Source organism: Neodiprion pinetum, chromosome 3 (genome assembly GCF_021155775.2).
Source record: "Neodiprion pinetum isolate iyNeoPine1 chromosome 3, iyNeoPine1.2, whole genome shotgun sequence".
In the NCBI taxonomy this organism is placed as follows: Eukaryota; Metazoa; Arthropoda; class Insecta; order Hymenoptera; family Diprionidae; genus Neodiprion; species Neodiprion pinetum.
The window spans coordinates 37,218,210-37,236,382 of record NC_060234.1 but is presented as its reverse complement, the minus strand read 5'-3'; the positions used below and the strand labels follow the sequence as shown (position 1 = coordinate 37,236,382).

The 18,173-nt window shown below is 36.4% G+C and overlaps 3 protein-coding genes across 8 annotated transcripts in view; 2 read left to right on the top strand and 1 right to left on the bottom strand.

The window, feature by feature from the left end:
- The window catches only part of LOC124214505 (calmodulin), a 79,844-nt gene extending 76,988 nt beyond the window's left edge, over positions 1-2,856 (top strand). For all 3 annotated transcript variants that reach the window (XM_046616825.2, XM_046616823.2, XM_046616824.2), the window contains one exon: positions 2,220-2,856. In XM_046616825.2, the coding sequence (XP_046472781.1) occupies positions 2,220-2,302 (83 nt within the window). In that variant the 3' untranslated portion in view covers positions 2,303-2,856. The remainder of the gene's footprint in view (positions 1-2,219) is intronic.
- On the bottom strand, positions 251-6,225 carry LOC124214503 (serine/threonine-protein phosphatase PGAM5, mitochondrial-like). Of its 3 annotated transcripts, none has more exons than XM_046616820.2 (7): positions 5,886-6,225; positions 5,409-5,587; positions 5,057-5,271; positions 4,733-4,866; positions 3,556-4,592; positions 2,179-2,424; positions 251-1,251 (listed from the first exon to the last, which is right to left on the bottom strand). In XM_046616820.2, exons 1-5 carry the CDS (start codon positions 6,053-6,055, stop codon positions 4,442-4,444), a joined length of 849 nt encoding a protein of 282 aa, XP_046472776.1. In that variant the 5' UTR covers positions 6,056-6,225; the 3' UTR covers positions 251-1,251; positions 2,179-2,424; positions 3,556-4,441. The 3 variants fall into 3 exon arrangements, with proteins under 3 accessions (XP_046472776.1, XP_046472777.1, XP_046472778.1); XM_046616821.2 differs by having other exon boundaries at positions 251-1,115; XM_046616822.2 differs by having other exon boundaries at positions 4,733-4,863.
- A 16-nt stretch (positions 6,226-6,241) lies between these two features.
- Positions 6,242-18,068, top strand: LOC124214492 (NFX1-type zinc finger-containing protein 1-like). Of its 2 annotated transcripts, XM_046616799.2 has the most exons (16): positions 6,305-6,735; positions 7,139-7,250; positions 7,935-10,140; positions 10,425-10,704; positions 11,146-11,645; positions 11,850-12,167; positions 12,257-12,556; positions 12,742-12,900; positions 12,986-13,246; positions 13,496-13,721; positions 14,106-14,265; positions 14,471-14,582; positions 15,411-15,628; positions 15,766-16,040; positions 16,241-16,539; positions 16,916-18,068. In XM_046616799.2, exons 1-16 carry the CDS (start codon positions 6,708-6,710, stop codon positions 17,300-17,302), a joined length of 5,841 nt encoding a protein of 1,946 aa, XP_046472755.1. In that variant the 5' UTR covers positions 6,305-6,707; the 3' UTR covers positions 17,303-18,068. The 2 variants fall into 2 exon arrangements, with proteins under 2 accessions (XP_046472756.1, XP_046472755.1); XM_046616800.2 differs by lacking the exon at positions 16,241-16,539 and having other exon boundaries at positions 6,242-6,735; positions 16,916-17,074.
- Positions 18,069-18,173: the final 105 nt, after the last annotated feature.

The window sequence follows — 18,173 nt, the reverse complement described above, 5'->3', positions numbered from 1 at the left end:
ACCGAGGGATTTGATAAAAATGCATTTTACGAGATCATTGTAAAGTTTATCACCTTTTCATCCCTATCGCGAGCCGATTCACTGTAAGAAGGCGAAAACTGCGATGACAATGGGGTGATTCGCGGTCCATTTTATTATCTTGTACCTAGATAAATCTTGGGAAAACACTCGACGTTCTGTAAAAACTGATGGGATATTTCAGATGAGATTCAATTCTCTATATATTAATTAGTTGACGATTTCACTCGGATGAGACTGGATAATAAAACTTTATTGATACATTAACGAAAACAACGTGATTACTAACAAACAGCGTGGTTACTAAGCTAAACAATGCGGTTGCCAAGTTTTTTTTTTTTTTTCAAAGACAAACAAACAACACTCTATGCGCATCCATGCACACTAGCGCTCCTCTCGTCAACCACACACACTGTACCTCCCTTACAGCACACGCAGGCATGGGAGATACGAGTTGGATAAACTCGCTTTCGCAACAAAAACATGTAGATTCGCAAATTATAAGTGCGATCGAATGAAAAAACCACCGAAAACACATCTGCACTTCGTGTTAATGATCTTCTTTTGACGTGAAAATTTTCAGATCTTTTCTTTCGATACCAGGCCGAGCCTTACGCGTCTGTTATTAATATGACATAACAATTTTCTTGTCGAATTTTAAACTCTACAGAGAGAGAGAGAGAGAGAGAGAGAGAGAAAGAGAGAGAGAGAGAGAGAGAGAGAGAGAGAGAGAGAGAGAGAAAGAGAGAGAGAGAGAGAGAGAGAGAGAGGACCAGGCATAAAGCTAAGTGCACAAGTTGACCATTTGCTAATGCCACATAGATCGTAGGTTTCTCCGAGGGAGAGCCGTGCCTACGTCTAGTTTGGCAAACTTGTAGCCCTCCGCGATTAGTTCTTGCTCATGTTCTCTATTGCCCCGAGAAATACCGCATGTGTTGCACGAAAAGCAGCCGAGGGTCGCGCGATCGGAAACTCGGAGGAGGGTGCAGTTCCCACGAATAACTATTCAGAAGAAGCTAGGCGATTCCCTCTCTCTCTCTCTCTCTCTCTCTCCATCCCTCTTGCGCTCCCAAATCTTCGAGCCGATCGCGTCGTCCCTGCAAAAGTTCAACACTTGAGTGGATGATGGCTTAACAGGGGATGCGATGCCTGAGTAAGTTCTGTTTGCCACCCTTTGGGTCAAGGGGTGAGGGGTCGGAGGTTGGGGGATACCATGGGCCGTAGGTCCAGCATCTGCAATCGAAATTAGATTTGATAATAAAAGCGCGCGGTGTACGCGGTACCGAATGAATAATTCGAAGAGACGGTCCTCGTCCCTGAAGAACGGCTTGAGTAACCTCCTATTTGACTCTTGGACATTCGCAATTACTCCGGTGACCGTAATGCAAAAATAGGGGAAGAAGATCGGCATTCAAACTCGTATAATTCGAAAAATCGATTTAAATATATCAAACCTTCATCCGTGAGCAAATTAAACTTCATCCGGTGAATTTATTTTAACAATACGACGGAGACAATTATTTTAGAGATATTACGAGATATTTGATACTAAACTACGTAGAAAATCTGCACAGAAATCCGGCGGTGGTTTTTTAAAATTGTTTTTCAAAATAATGGAGAGCTTATCGTCTAAAATTGAAATATTGAAACATATTTGCAGAGAACTTCTTATCGTTAAAGATTTAAAGATACTTTGCACAGTCGCTTATGCGGCGGAAAAACTCGAGGCACGAGTCGTTAATTAGTTACACATTGATGTTTTTGTTTTTTCGGTTTCATCTTGGGGATTTTCCCGAAGTCTAGCGCCTCCGAATTCCCGTTCGCATTGCGCTTCATACGAGACGACGTAGACGCGGATCACGCCAAAGTCTTGAAAAAGGGGTCATCGGGATCACAAGGCGCGCACGTTTGCCTTTTACGGCTCCCCAAATCCTTAGGAAATCTACCTCCCGCTTCTGTAAGACTGATGCATAGCTTTTACGTGTCAATTTGCCAGACTAGCGATTCTCGCTTATCCGGATATAGGTGTGTAAAAGCAGGGCATTTTGTAAAATCGAGGGTAAAAAAGAACCCTACGCCGATACGCTTTCGAACTCTCTGAAACGTTGAATCACACCCCACGTCGATGTACGAGTATTCGTCCTTCGAAAAAATACTCACGTTAATTCAATGTCAATTAATTTCCGACCGTCCGATTCCAGAATTCGTCCATGCGCTTGGCGAGCCGGGGATTGACGAGGACGAAGAGGACGAGGAAGACGAGCCCCAGTCCCCAGCAGACTAAATTCTACTGTATCTTCCGCTTCGATCTTCTTAGATAGAATAAATTAAATATTTGCCGTCGATAAAGAGCATCTTTGTGCAGCACTGTGTCCGGAGGGGTCGCGATCTTCAATCTTCGACCTTCTGTGCGTGAAGAAAATTAAAAGTTTTCGAATTCCCCGAAAGTTGTTCAATATATTATTCTAACGGGGCCACAAGGGCAATGGATTTGGTTCAAATATTATCTTTTGATGAAAAGAGAAAAAAAAACTTCGGTTTTTTCCCTAGCAATGAGGTATAACGCGTCTTGATTCGTTTTTCGGGGTTTTTGATCAGTCAATTTGTACGAATGAACGAATATGAAAAAAGAAAAGGTGAGGAGAAACCAGGTAACATCGAACGTGTTCCTATTACTCGGCACCCCTAGAAAGCACACGTGCAACTTTTCGACGGCAACAGAACCATTATCGAAAACCAGTCGAATATCAAGATTGTAAATGTACATTCGATTTCTGTACGGTCGCAGTTTAAACTTTTAACTGCTTCCAATCTAACAAGTAAAAGTAAGAAATGCGATTCCAGAAGTCTTCCTTTTATTATACCTTCCTTCTTCGAGATCTCCCAATTTAAAAGTTGTCGTATTTTTGTCCGGTTTTTGCTCAATCTAGTGTGAAAGAATTGCGACTGGTATTCGAAATTCGAAATTCGAGAACATATTTTACAAGCAATTAAACGATTTTAAAATTCAAACATATCCTATTCTATCTCGTTTACGTAATCGGTAATAAATATTATTACGTAGGAAAAATATTCTTTACTCGTGCAACGTGAGCGTAATTTTTTCGTTGACGCAGGAGTATCATATTTCCACTGTGGATCAATCTTGTGAATATGAAACATTTGACGACGATGATTTACAAAAAAAAAGTAAAAAAATAATCGATATCCCCATTTCTATATCATAATGTCTACTATAATGTGGAGTGTCGTTTTTCATGCTTGTTCAAAGATACACATTATACATTTCTATAACGTTGTTGACATTATAATAATTATATCGCGTACGGATGAAGAAAAAGAAACCTAAATGAATCATGGTACCTACTATTGAACATTTTTCAGATTATATTCGTCTATATTGCTAAATACTTTTATTAAGTCTCGTACCTTAAATATCTTATTACCTACTATGCTAATAAATAATTATAACGATAAACTACATGCTGTTCCAAATATTTTGAAAATCTAATAAATCGATCACAAAACGTTACTCACGCAATTTATCTTTCACTCCTTCCACCCGTACCCTTTGCCCACTGGCAGTGAAAATCATCGACTTTTCTACCAGATGTGAGAGAAGGTCTAATTTTTCACGATAACGGACAGCTTGGGAAGTCGTGACGATCATACTATCTCTGGTCTAATCACGCACGTTTCTCAGTTACTCGGATACTTCAGGCGAGAGTTCGCTTTCATTAACTTTCCCACAATCTATCATTTTCACAGCCAGCAATATAATGACTTACTTAGATTAGTTCAAGGTACCTGCTGAGCGAAAAAAGATGTGACATGAGTACAGGAATCACAGGAAATCATTAGAAATGTTTTTTAACCTTAGAAGTTTATAATTGGCTGCTGAATTCTTTGATTGATGCCAACTTTCAAAATTTCAAAATTACAATAACCTGACAAATAATTATTTCCATTAAATCTACAAATGTATACGATCAACACAATCGAAATATTTTGAGGGGAAAATTTACAAGTGATCATGTACTTTGAATGATTGAAACAATGATAACTATTTGTATTATGTCGGTAAAAAATGATGTAAAAGATGCCGTTCAGTTTCAGGTGAACGTTATACATGTATCGATTCAGCAAAATTTTGTAAGAAAAAACTGCAACAGATAAAACCCAACGTTATCGTTTCAAACATGAGACCTAAGAAAACGAAAGAAATGAGTCACCTTCATACCTCCGTAAATTTCAATCTAAAATACCCATAAATGTAATACGTGTATGCATATTATATTGCATTAATTAATTAATACTATCTACTGTAATACTAATTTACAAATGTATTCAAATTTAAATTAAAAGTATTTTGATGGATTAAAAAATAGAAGATGTTTCACTTGTTACTTAGTAGACAATTAGTTTAGTTGGCAGTAACGTTTTGAGGTAACATATGCCCAGTGTCGCCTAAACAACGCAGAGTAACTCTACCAGAAGGAGATATTCTAATCCAAGTAATACTTGCGTGATTCAATGACAAACGTAGCCAAGCTTCTGGCGGAAATTGCAGAGCTCTGTAAAGAAAGTTAGAGACTTTTTACAAATTTTAAGAGGTATTCATGTTATCGTATTATGGCACATTGCGAGGGTAAAAACAGTAATTTATTCAACATTTATTCAAGAAATGACCTGAGCGAAAGTTATCAATCTTTACCTGCAGACGAAGTATCTTATCACGTTTGCGTGACAAACGAGTACGGTATAGGAATCTTGCGTCTGCTTAGGATCTGCCCTGTGAAAGTATCTCCTGAATGCGGCTTCTATTCTAGCTCCATCTTGAAAGAACTGCTGCAACAAGCTGCTTATGAAACATGCTTTACACAAAGAGACGAATAACGGAACAACATCTTTCATATATACTCTACGCTTGAAGTCACTATTCTCTTGCTGTGGGAATTTATAACTGATTGCAAATTAAAACGAGCATAAAACGATTCTGAAGAAAAACGAAATTGACAACAATACTTGTAATGCTTACATAATTTTCAGGTTTCCAATGACCAACTGGTGGTTCGGGAGGAATAGGCGCTCCTTCTTCCAGAAGACTGTCGTCTTTTGTAGGAACTTCGGGAAAATTCTTTTCTATAATTTTAGACGTCTCTTGCGCCCGACTCATCGTCGATCTGACGATCAGCGTGTAAGGGTAGTTCAATTCAACGAGGCGTGAGCCAGTAGATTCTGCCTGTATTCTGCCTGAAATATGAACATCGTAATAAAATCTGAAATGCTTATTAAAAATCTGCAGAAGCAGTTTGTGCAGAATATGATATCCAAATCTACTGCCAAGAGCATTGGGAACCATAAAATCCTGTCGTCTCAAAGCTACTCACCGAGATTGGTAAGAATTCTCTCACAGTCGGTCTTCCCATTTGTATTGTACTGTCCATGTCGTATAAGGAACAAATTACGTGTAGCGGTCACTTTTTGCGAAGCCAGATCTTCATTGTACCTATTCTCATCAGATTCAGAGTTGATCTTGACAGGTTTGACCAAGGACTTTGGCTCACGTCTGAAAAGTGCAACATCAAAATAGAATGAAAGATTCAGAGTAATACTGTGATTTTGTGATGGCAAAGTTAGGCTCCGTATTATACAAATTTCATTTTCCATCCCGAGGACAAGAACGCGAATTACAGAACGTCTTTACATGTTAGAAACACGAACTACTATGCTGCGTGTTGGTTATGTCGAATGAATTAAGCACGTGAGTGTGCAAATAAGAGATTCAGATAGGAAAAAATTTGCGTGATTCGCGCGTTCCACCAAAAACAGTGGGCAGATAATTTTGTAGTCCAATCGATCCTAACCTATCCCAATTGTGCTCCCATTGTACAGATGGAGTGAAATTCGTGGTCCAGGAGTTAAGCACATGCATAGATTCACCGCCGCCGTAAACATTGTAATAAAGCAGTGCAGCTCCGCCGACAACGCCGAGTCCGGAGATGGCATATTTTTGAAATTTCGTTAATCCTGGCATTTTGCGATAACTGGTTACATAAATCTACATTTATCTTTACGTCGTGCGTGTGAAAAGATGAAATGACGTTTTTGAAGCACGAGCCACACACACGCCGGTCACAACGTCGGTGGAAGCTGTCGTCCAACCGTCGTCAGCTGTGGCAAAAAACGAACTTCCATAGAGTTTGTGAAAATGTAGAGGGTAGGACATGCTCTGCCTTTCCGCTCAGCTACCCATGCCGTCGTTGACTGAGGATATAAGTATAGTGTGATTCACTGGGGGCCGAAACAGTGTGCGAGAGAAGTTTAATGTATGTAATTCAACATTGCCCCAGTGTAGTCGGCGACAGTCGGGAAGACCGTGGTCGGGAAGCAGCAGAGCGGAGAACTGCGGAGAAGTTTCCCGGCACTAGGAGTACGAAACGCGGGAGTTCCCCGACGCGATAAACTCGTACGGTGACTCTAGCTGTGAAGTGCATTTATTCAGATTTTTTCGACCAAGAAGGATTTGATCCAGACCGTCCAGACGCTTATGCTTTATGCTAGGCCTTTACACGAGAGTTGCCACTTTCTAGTTCTTACGTTAATAAGGATCCAGTGAAGTTATTAAATCGTAGAGCCAAGTGAAGCGCAATATTCATGGTTTCGGGGCACTGACGTGGCAAAATACCATGGATAGGTCAAACCCACCAGACGCTGGTATGTATGTGCATAAACGTCGTTTGTTCGTGATCAACATTCCATTTAAACGTACATACATACATCAAACTTCCTCAAAGAAAAGTGTTAAGTTGCATAAACGTTATACCTATTTTCCTAAAAGTGCAGTCATTGGAAGATTTGTATACAATCGTAACGATATATTTAGTATTATTTCACAAAACTCTATCTGTTATTTTGATATGTTCTTATAAATAGTAAAGTCGTATGTAATATTCGTGGTCTGTCAGTTGACTGATTAATTTCATAATTTTAGCTTGAAGAAAAACATGTCGGTATACCATAATTCATCAAATTTTACCGAGTCCATAACTTTGGAAGTAGATTATAAGCTATAAGAAAAACAACAGATCAAAACTCATGCTTTTTGTTTTATTTACAGGGCAACGTCCACATTGCAGATATCGTGGAAGAAATAATAATGTGAATAACAGCAATAACAGAACACCATATCGGCGTAATGATCATTCCCAAGATCATAATGCCAATGCAAAGTGAGTTCTCTGAACCTGATACAATATCCAACAATTTCCTGCTTCTGAATTTTACTATTGTGATCAAATTTCCAATTATTTTGCACTAAACATTTACAAATCGTATTTGGTAGATCACCCAGTTGTTCCAATTATTCCTTGTACAATAAGAACTTTTTTTGGAAACTTACAAATACTGTCTCTATATGCTATACAAAATATGACATTTGGTAAAATTCAATTCCTGTTCATAATCTTCAATTTAACCTTTAGACTGCCGGAAAGTCTAAATATAAGTTTATGCCAGTGATCGAACTTTTACATATGTTAGATATAAGATGTAAACACAATATTTTGAAAATTTCTGAGAGAAATAAAGCTCTAATTCCTCTAATAAAACCAACTGTAATTTAAAGCTTCATAACGATAATTATCACCATCAGTCCATTTATTGATCAATTGTAAATATATTACACACGGATATTTCAGTACTGTACAATTATTCTGTTTCAAAATTTACTGAAAAAAATCTACTACTTAGTTGCATTTTTAAAATTTTTTTATCTAATATGTAATCAATTTTAATTGAAGGAGTATTTGAACAATCGTTTATACTTATTGATAGAACGAAACTTAATAAGCAATTGTACTTTGCGAAGTCTTATAACATTTCTTGAAATAATATGATATTCATTAATTTCACAGCAAGAACAGAGGTCAGCATCGTAGCAGAAGTAGTGGTGCCAATAGGCAACCGACTAACAGAGATCAGTATAGTACACGATTCTTCAATTTCAGACGGTTGAATGATTTGAGTATAAGCAATAGTGATGATGTTGTTACAACATTAACCAACAAGAAAGCTGACTTCGAAGAATTATTAAACAACATTACCACCCCAGATCTCATGGTGGTCACATTGCGAGTTTTGACCAATGTTTCGCAAGCTAATTTTGCTGAAATTGTAACTAGTGTACTAAGCCACGCTTGCTCACCTAAATTCCTCAAAGAATTGGAAAGTTACTTGACAAAATTGGCGTTTGAAAGTGCTATTGACAAAATGAAAAATAGACTATACCATGAAGACAAGGATAATTTTTGGCTTAACCTGATTGTGCTGTTTAAAAAAATCATGGAACTATTGCCGAGTAAAGCTAGGGACGAATTAACCCCCATTTTACAAAAAATAATCCCAATTACCACAGCTATTGAGCTTAGGGATGGATACAAAATTCGTGAACAGTTGAAAAATGATGCATCGAATATGTTGCAAGAGTTGGAAAAAGAAATTAAGAAAATTGAAGACAAAAACAAAAAACGTGAGACAACTTCTCAGGAAGTTGTGGAAGAGAATCCACCTGAAGATTTCAGATCATTGAGCGTTATACCAACAGTGGAAGACTTGTACAATCAAAACCCTTTTGTCAGGGCATGCAAAATAAAAGACGCATATGATTCAGTTGAACATTACTTGGATGTTCAGTTTCGTTTGTTACGTGAAGACTTTGTATCCCCTCTGCGCAGTGGCATACAAGAGTATTTGCATGGTCCTGCGAAATACCGAAATCACGATCTTCGGATTTATAAAAATGTAACACTCATAGCCCCAGATGTTGCGAAAAATAATAGTGGAATTTTGATCTCATTTGGTGTACTAAAAGTAAAGTGGCATACATCAAAAAGATTCATGTTTGGTGGATTATTACTTCTGAGTAAAGATAACTTCAACACTATTCTCTTTGTGACTGTTGCTAATCGCGATGAAAAAGAACTCGAAAAAGGATTTGTTTTGATAGAACCTTGTCAGGGTACAAAAATCACTCGAGATTTATACAGCACTAAGTTTGTTATGTTGGAATCAAAGATATACTTTGAACCATATTTAGCAGTCCTAAATACTATGCGACTTATGAGGGAATCCAACTTCCCAATGACAAAGTATCTCGTAAATGCTGATACTTCCACTTCTCTGCCTCGTTACCTTACACCAGGTCAAATGTTGCAATACGAAGATTTCAGTCTTCCTATTGACGAAGATCATCTTTGGCCGAGTGCCAAGGAAATGAAATTAGATGAAACACAGTACAAAGCATTTAGGTGTGCTCTTACACAAGAGTTTGCAGTAATCCAAGGACCACCAGGAACAGGAAAAACATTTATTGCATTGAAAATAGTGGGCACTTTGTTGGATAACATAAAATATTGGAAGCCTCATGGACCAATTGTTGTTGTTTGTTTGACCAATCATGCCTTGGATCAATTTCTGGAAGGTATTCTCCAGCACACTAATTCCATAGTGCGTGTTGGCAGCAGATCGAAAAGTGAAGCTTTGAAACACTTCACGCTAATGGAAAGACGCAAGGCAGTCCAATGTGGTTATAGGAATCATGCGTTGTCAGTAATGTATGACGTGAAACGTGAATTGGAGAGTGTTCTGAGTTCTATTCAAAGAATGCGCGCATCTCTTAAGCATTTGACCACCGCGGAGGCTATTGTACCTTTGAGCTGTCTGCAAGAATATTGCCATGATGTAGAATTACAGCGAATCAAATCCAATGAAGAACTGGTAAACTTAATCGTGAGTACCAATCTAACTATGGTTCCACAAAGTTCACCACCAATTCAAGATCTGGAAGGTGCTACTGCTGAAAATTTTCCCGAAGAAAAACTTCCATATGATGAAAACGTACATATGGATGACGAATTAGAACTTAACTTGAATTTTCAAGTTGATGATTCTGATAAACTTATTTTTCCCTTGAGAAGTATAGATATGCTGATTCACAGGCTGAATCAACAGATACTTGAATACAGAAGTTTAGGCCCAGAGGTGCATGCTCTGCCATTTGATCCAACCATTGAATGGGAAGAGGATTTAAATGCATTGTTCGTACAACGAACGAATCTACAGGTAAGCTTTGCTATGCTCTGAAGTATGTATAAATGCAAAATTTATATACAGTAGAATATAAATTACAAAGTTTTAGTCAAGACTTTTAACTTTAATTCGTACTCATGAAATTAGTAATGGTAATTGACGTAATAGGAAACATTTCCTATAGGACAGAATGAGATCTAACAGGTATGCAATTTAAACTTGGCAAGAATACTCACCACATTTTATTACGAAAATTCATCCATAATTGTCGAAGTAGCAAATTGAATTATTATTATTAATTGTACTTAATTTTGCAGCAAAAATTGAATTCACATCCAATAATAAACACTAACCAAAGATTCCCAGTCAGCAATCCTCGCTGGAGAATGTACTGGAAGTGGGTAAAGATAAGCTATGAAAATGTAATGCAGAAAATAACTGAGATGGAACGTACATCTCGTCAACTGCGCTCAAAATTGGATGAAGCTAAACAACTGGTTGATTTGGCTGTACTACGAGAACATAAAATAATTGGGCTTACCACAACTGGTGCTGCCAAACAACACGCATCTTTACGTGCTCTTCATGCTCCCATAGGTACATTTCGATCACGTTTGACTGATCATACCACAGTATTTATAACTTCACCTTATAGTGAGACCTGGGAGAGTAAAAGATCAGTATAAGATACAGATGTATCCATTAAGTAACTAAACGAATTAAAGTAAAACAATAGGTGATATTAAGAAAAGTAGGGACTCCTAGAAGTTAGAGTTGTGTACACAGTAAAATAAAGATCTATCATCGATCGAGTAGCTCATAATTTGAAATGTTTTGTATTGGGAAGTGAAGATATTTTTGAACATTCTTGTAGAATTTAGAAAATTCTCAGTAACGCGAGATAGGTAAAATCAATTTGTAGTGCCTTTTTATTTTTGATGATTTATAAATATGTTTAGTTTTGTCACTACACGATTACTATTTTTAATTGGAATCTAGTACTTATTCATCCTTTGCCAATCTCTTTTACCCTCTTAGTACTAGTGGAAGAGGCGGCAGAAATTCTTGAAGCACACGTTGTGTGTTCTTTGACGAAGGCTTGCCAACATGTGATCCTGATTGGGGATCACAAACAACTTCGACCGAAGGCGTCTGTTTACAAACTGGGCACAAAATACAATTTGAACATATCGCTCTTTGAAAGAATGGTTAATATCAGAGGTGATTGCACACAATTAGCGTATCAGCACCGAATGAGACCACAGATTGCCAAATTAATCTGCCCGCCAATTTATCCGACACTTTATAATCATCAATCAGTACTTGATTACCCTGCGGTAAGAGGATTGGTAAAAAATATATTTTTCCTTAATCACAACAACCATGAAAATAGCCATAATAGCGAAGAAAGTTGGACTAACCCATACGAAGCGCAATTTCTAGTGGCATTTGCTAGACACCTAATACTGCAAGGTTACAGTGGCACAGCAATCACCATATTGTGTACTTATACTGGACAATTATTTGCTCTTATGAAGGTAATTACAGTTTTTGCTCCGTAGTCATTGTAAGTGGTTTTAGTATTTACTTTGATGGATTTTTAGAATTTAGTTTCGATTATGTAACAATTTCATATATACTAACTGCAATTCCCATATCGGCACGTGTTTCTTAAAATTTGAAATAATGTTGACCTACAATTACAATTACAAATACAAATTACATTGCTTTATACTTTACAGGAAACTGCTCGTTATACAATTCTCAAACAGGTACGTGTAACAACAGTTGACAATTACCAAGGTGAAGAGAATAAGATCATTCTTCTCTCACTCGTACGCAACAATGGTGAAGGGAACATTGGATTCCTTAAAGAGGAAAACAGAGTCTGTGTGGCATTATCTCGTGCACGTGAAGGTCTCTACATAATGGGAAACATGAATGACCTTCTTACAAAAAATGAGATCTGGCCAAAAATTAATACTGTTTTAGAAAATGAGAATGCCATAGGTGATACCCTTGAATTAAGATGTCAAATACATTCTGACCAGTTGCTAAAGGTAATAATTCATTGCGATAATTATTATTCTTCAGGATACTGACGTCTCACTTATGGAAGCCATTTCATTCAACCAGAATTTATTCACAGATACAGAGTGTGAGTGATTTCCAACAATGTCCGGAAGGTGGTTGCTTGAAGAAATGTGACAGTGATTTACCGTGCGGACATTCTTGTACAAGTATTTGTCACACATTGGATAGGGAGCACAATGAATTTCAATGTAAGCAAGCCTGCATTAAAAGTTGTCCGAATGATCATCCTTGTCCGCTCAAGTGTTTTGAAGGCTGTAAACCATGTCGAGTGATGGTAGATCGTCAACTCAAATGTGGGCACACTGTGCAAATGCCTTGTGGATGTGATGTAGAAACATTTGAATGTTATATTACGGTAGGTATGCAGCGCTGTGCTTTGCAATAGGAGCAAAAATTTTTCTCACAAGAATCTAGCGCTCTCATGTGTCACCAAATAAATTTCTTTTCTAATTTCTTTTACATTAATTATAAGTGAAAGATTTGTTATGAATAAGATTGTTTAACTCCTGTAAAAATATATCACTTGATTCTTTTACATAGGTAAACGCCATCTTACCGCATTGTAATCATGAAATTAAAAAACCTTGCTATCAACCTATTGAAAAGTGCAAGTGCCCGCATCCTTGTGAGATTCGTTTGGCATGTGGTCATAGTTGCAGACTTACTTGCCATGCTGATGCAGATCCTGATCATATTGAGGTAAAGTTTGACTTGTCGATGAAATATTAGAACAATGGTAACACTAATTTAGAAATTTAATATTTGATGTGTATTTCTTTTATAGTACCTCTGCTATAAAGATTGTGCAAAAAATAATATTGGTTGCACTTCCAACCACCCATGCAAGAAACGATGCCATGAGACATGTGGAGAGTGTACCATATATGTACAGAAAACGCGCTCCTGTGGCCATTATTATAAAAATATTCAATGCGCTGTAAATGTAGAAGATTTGTTATGCAAAAGACCTTGCAAGCGTGTTATGAGTTGTACTCACAAATGTGATCGCCAATGCTATGAAGTTTGCGGTGGCTGTGAAGTAAAAGTGAGTATAATTTTAAATATACCATCATTTCAATGGACTCTAGTTTTTTCGTAATATAAAGTATAAGTTAAGTTGTCAAACCAAATTTGTTACGAATTCTTATCAATTTATTCTTTTATGAAAAATGAAAAACATGTTTCTCAATTGACCAATAAATATATTACCTATTCTTTCATAAAATCTACCTCAAAATGAAACAAGTGAGTAGTAATTAAATTAGTTGAAAAAAAAGTTACGAATATTTTTCAGGTCAATAAACTCAGTCCTTGTGGGCATACTGTGGAAGTCAAATGCAGTGAAGAACCAACACGTTCTAAATGTGGTGCTAAATGCCAAAGAATATTAATGTGTGGTCATCCCTGTGCAGCAAAATGCAAAGAACCATGCACTGACAAATGCAAAGTAATGACTCGTCGAAGTGAACCTGGGCTATGCGGGCATATTTTCTCAGTGCCTTGTCACTTACGAAGCATTGGTGAGTATTCTATAAACAGCAACAGGTGAAAATTTATAGAATGGTTTCAAATTTAGTATATTCATGTATTCAGACTTCAACGATTTGAACTTCTTTTCCCTCTTGTGATTTTGTTACACTATGCAAGGGCACTTTCTCTGATTTTACCAATTTTTATGCCTCTATTCAGGAATTATTGCAGACCAAATTTCGGTTGATTGCAGAATTTTATTACCACATTTCAGCTGTTGTTAACTCTGGAACCAGAAGCCAAAACATTATTTTCTATAATCATGGAAGGTACTTTCATACAGTATAACAAGGTTTAAAAAGGGAAAAAAATCGGAGTAGTTTAAGTTTGGAAGGAAATTCATACTTTGAGTGTTAATTATTTTTTCCGTCTAGAATCGAGCTCTAAAGAGATACTGATGTACTGTAAGGAACCATGCAGAACACAACTAATTTGTGGACATTTATGTAGCGGGACATGCGGAAACTGCAACCAAGGACGTATGCACATCTCTTGTAGGCAGCCTTGTGGCAACATCCTTGTTTGTGGACATAAGTAATTGATATTTTAATATTAACAATAAACACGTAGTAAACGATGCCAAAATGTGAAATTATCAATCAATTGTTTCAAGTTTCTGTAAATGAACTCATCTGCTCAACATTACTCAATGATCTAAACAAGATATAAAACCAATTATTACAAATATTTTTAGGAAAAATGTCATCATGCTCACACAATATTGTTATGAATTTTTTAGGTGTGATGTGCCCTGCAGGCAGGAATGTCAACCCTGTAAGAAGCCTTGCGAAGTCAAATGTTTTCACAACAAATGTAACAAGAAATGTGGAATACCTTGTACGGAATGTAAAGTTAGTATATCCAAAATTAATCACATATTGATCATACAAATTTTAAAAATAAATAATTCATTACCGACCGTAGTAGTGTTGTGCGTAGTATGCGAGACTGCAGAACAAGAAGACTTGAGTTCGAATTTACAGTGTCGATGAGGACCAGAGTGGCAATTCGCCAAAATTGTAATACGGGTCACTTCATTCAGGCACTGAATCGACAAACTGAAGTTTGAACTCGGTCCAGCTACACCTGGGCAATCTCTGTAGTTTTCCTTGGCCCTTGTGCGAATGTGGCTGTTTCTATTGAACATTTTATGATAACTGCAGACGCATAATGATGATCACTAACCGATCCTTCCCTCACACCACACAAGCTATCCGCTTATGGGGCCATACCAGAAAGGATATGGCGGGACTGGTAGTGATTATTATTATTATTGTTGTTGTTGTTGTTGTTGTTGTTATTATTATAATTAAGAGTAATTTTACTAATCGAATCCAAAAATTCAGCAACCAGTATAGTGGCATCATACTCGAAATATTTTATAAAGAAAAAGTGCGGTATAAAGTACAAATTATGACGCTGTAAAAGCATTTAATACAATATTGATGGAATACTACTACTACTCAGAATATTGTTGTTTTTTTGCTTCTAATATTCTGATATTAACGAATTTTCTTGAATTTCGAATTTTGTGTCAACATCTACCCCTTAAATAAATTTGATTTCAAATTTCACAGGCTAATTGAAACCCCTATGTGAACATTCCTTTCACATACTAGTAAATCTTGAAAAGATATCCTTTTGTTACGTTAATATTATGTGGGGATTATTTCTTTCAGGAACCTTGCATACGGAAATGCGTACACCAAAAATGCAATAAACGCTGCTATGAACTATGCGATATAGAACCATGTATTGAACCTTGCACGAAGATGTTAAAGTGCGAACATCCTTGTGTTGGCTTTTGTGGCGATCCTTGCCCACCATTATGCCGAATTTGCGATAAAGAGGAACTCACAACAATTTTATTTGGCAATGAAGATGATCCAGATGCAAGGTAAATTTACACAATTAAAAATACCTTAATTTTTTAAACCTTTATTTTTTCATGAATACAATAACAAATTGCAAGTACCAACCTTACCATACAACAACTTCCTAATATACTTTGCACAATCTTTGCAATCTTGATAGGTTTATATTTCTGGAAGATTGTGGACATTGTATAGAAAGTGATGCACTCACAATATGGGCATCAAAATGCAGTGAGATGATTCAAATGAAAACTTGTCCCCTCTGTAAAACTCCTATAAGAAAGTGTATGAGAGTTATGAACCAAATCAAAAAAGATATGGCTGATGTACTACAAGTAAAGATAAAAGTATTCGGTAAACCGAACACACAAAAAATTAGGCAGACAAATATTGTTGAGACAATACAAGATATGAATTCCGACTTGGATGTTGCAGGTACTTGTATTAAATGAACTACATATTTCAATACTGCTAAGTATTTCATCATTGGCTTACAACAGCCTATTTGATACAGTATATAGATACATCTTTACCTATTCTTAAGCAAATGTATATTCTGCTACTAAGAATTCGTATTTTTACAATTACTTACTTTATAAATTCTTTGAAAATCTCATTTCATGCATTTCCTCAAGATTTCAAATTTCCGGAGGTAAAGAATTTATTACAAAAATTACGAGAAAACGGAATCCTCATAAAAAATAGAAAGTGGCAAACTTTGAGTTTACAAGAACTTGACGCTATGGAAACCGTGTTGAAACTTCTACAAGAGATGCTTGACATACTGAAGTCAATAAAAGACCGTTCTGTTAAATCTTATCGACATGTGAAAAATCAATTTCTTATGCTAGTGCAGTTTCTTCCAACACGAGGCCAAATATCCAATCAAGAATTAGAAGATATTGCACTAGAAATTCAACGGCTAAGATACATGGTATGCTCCTTGATCATATTTATAAATTTTTAACATCAAATACCTCCGGTAGTTTCCAGAACTTAGAATGTTGTTCAAGTCATAAGCGCACTATTGTGTAATAAAAGAAGAAAATCTGCATTTTTCCTTCGAATCTGACGGATGATGTATAATTTCAATTAGCATTAATTTTTTCTCTTGTGAGAAATGCATATTTAAAAAAATTATGACCATTTGAATATGAATTTGCACTTTTACGCAATATGTAACTTCTACAATTCTAAGGGTTTTCAAACTTTCAAATCGGATTATAGTTGAAATACGATACCATTGATTTCAAAAAGAGTAGAAAACCGTAATATTCAGATTTTAATTGTACCACAACTTTATGTTACAGGCGAAAATGTGCGAAATAGATGATAAGTCTGGAATTGCTCATCAAAAAGAATACGATGCAGTATTAGTAAAATTGTTAGGCATTCAAAAATTCACCAAAAGCAGAGAATTGGAAGTTAAACAGGGAATACAAATTGCAATACAGCAGTTTGATAATAACATTGTCAAAGAACGAAAGATGATTGTCAAAGCAATGGGCTTTAAACAAGGCCATTGGTATAAGTGTCCAAATGGCCACTTTTACGTGATAGATGCTTGTGGTGGCGCAATGGAGGAAAGCAAATGCATGGAGTGTGACGCCAGAATTGGTGGCACTTCGCATCGTTTGAGAGCTGATAACAGAGTAGCTACAGAACTTGATGGGGCTACGCGTCCCGCTTATCCTTAGGGCCTTGTCTGCCTGCCACTGATTTCATATTTTAACCCTTAATATTCAAATACATATTATACATCTGTTGAATACTAATGTATCTTTTGATTTGACAACTTTCGAAGTATTGTAGTTATGCCAATGAACAATTGATTTCAATGATGCATGTTTTTTGGAGCCTTACTAGTATTCAGTTTGAAAAATATGAACGATAATGTGTTGATTCGAAAAAGAAACGAAGAAGTTGTTCTATATATTTTTTCTTTGATTTCATATATATTCAGAGTTACAATACAAATTCTTGTCTTCTGCGCATTTAAGTACGGGTTCCTAAAGGGTAACGATCCTAAAATAATTAAAAATACCATATTAACCGTAAGCAAATGAGTGTGAGTAACACTCGTATATAATAAATATTATAAGAAGCAGGTATCGCCCTCAGATAAGTAGCTAAGAAGCTATTGAGTTTCACTACTCACATAATCGATTGATATCCAATGAGAGAACCTGAATTATAATAAAATTAATTTTCTATCCTGCCGTATGCAATGTATATAGACACCTGCCAAAAATGACACTAAAGTTTATCTTCTACTATCGAGTAGAGTGTGTGCACTTTTGAAAGAAATTTCGTCCAACGGTCAGCCGCGATACGAGACGATTCATGTTAACCGCCTATGTTCTTGAAGGAATAACAAAATAACCGCCTTTCTCATATTTATTAGATGATATAAAAGATAATTCATGTATGGAAATGTTGAATAAAATGAAATACTACAATGAATTTTCGTAGTCTATGAAAGTATATCTAGTTTCTATTTTTCCTTGAAAATAAATTGCATTGTAATTAGCCGGTGTGTTTAAACCACATAACCTCTCCAACTCCTCT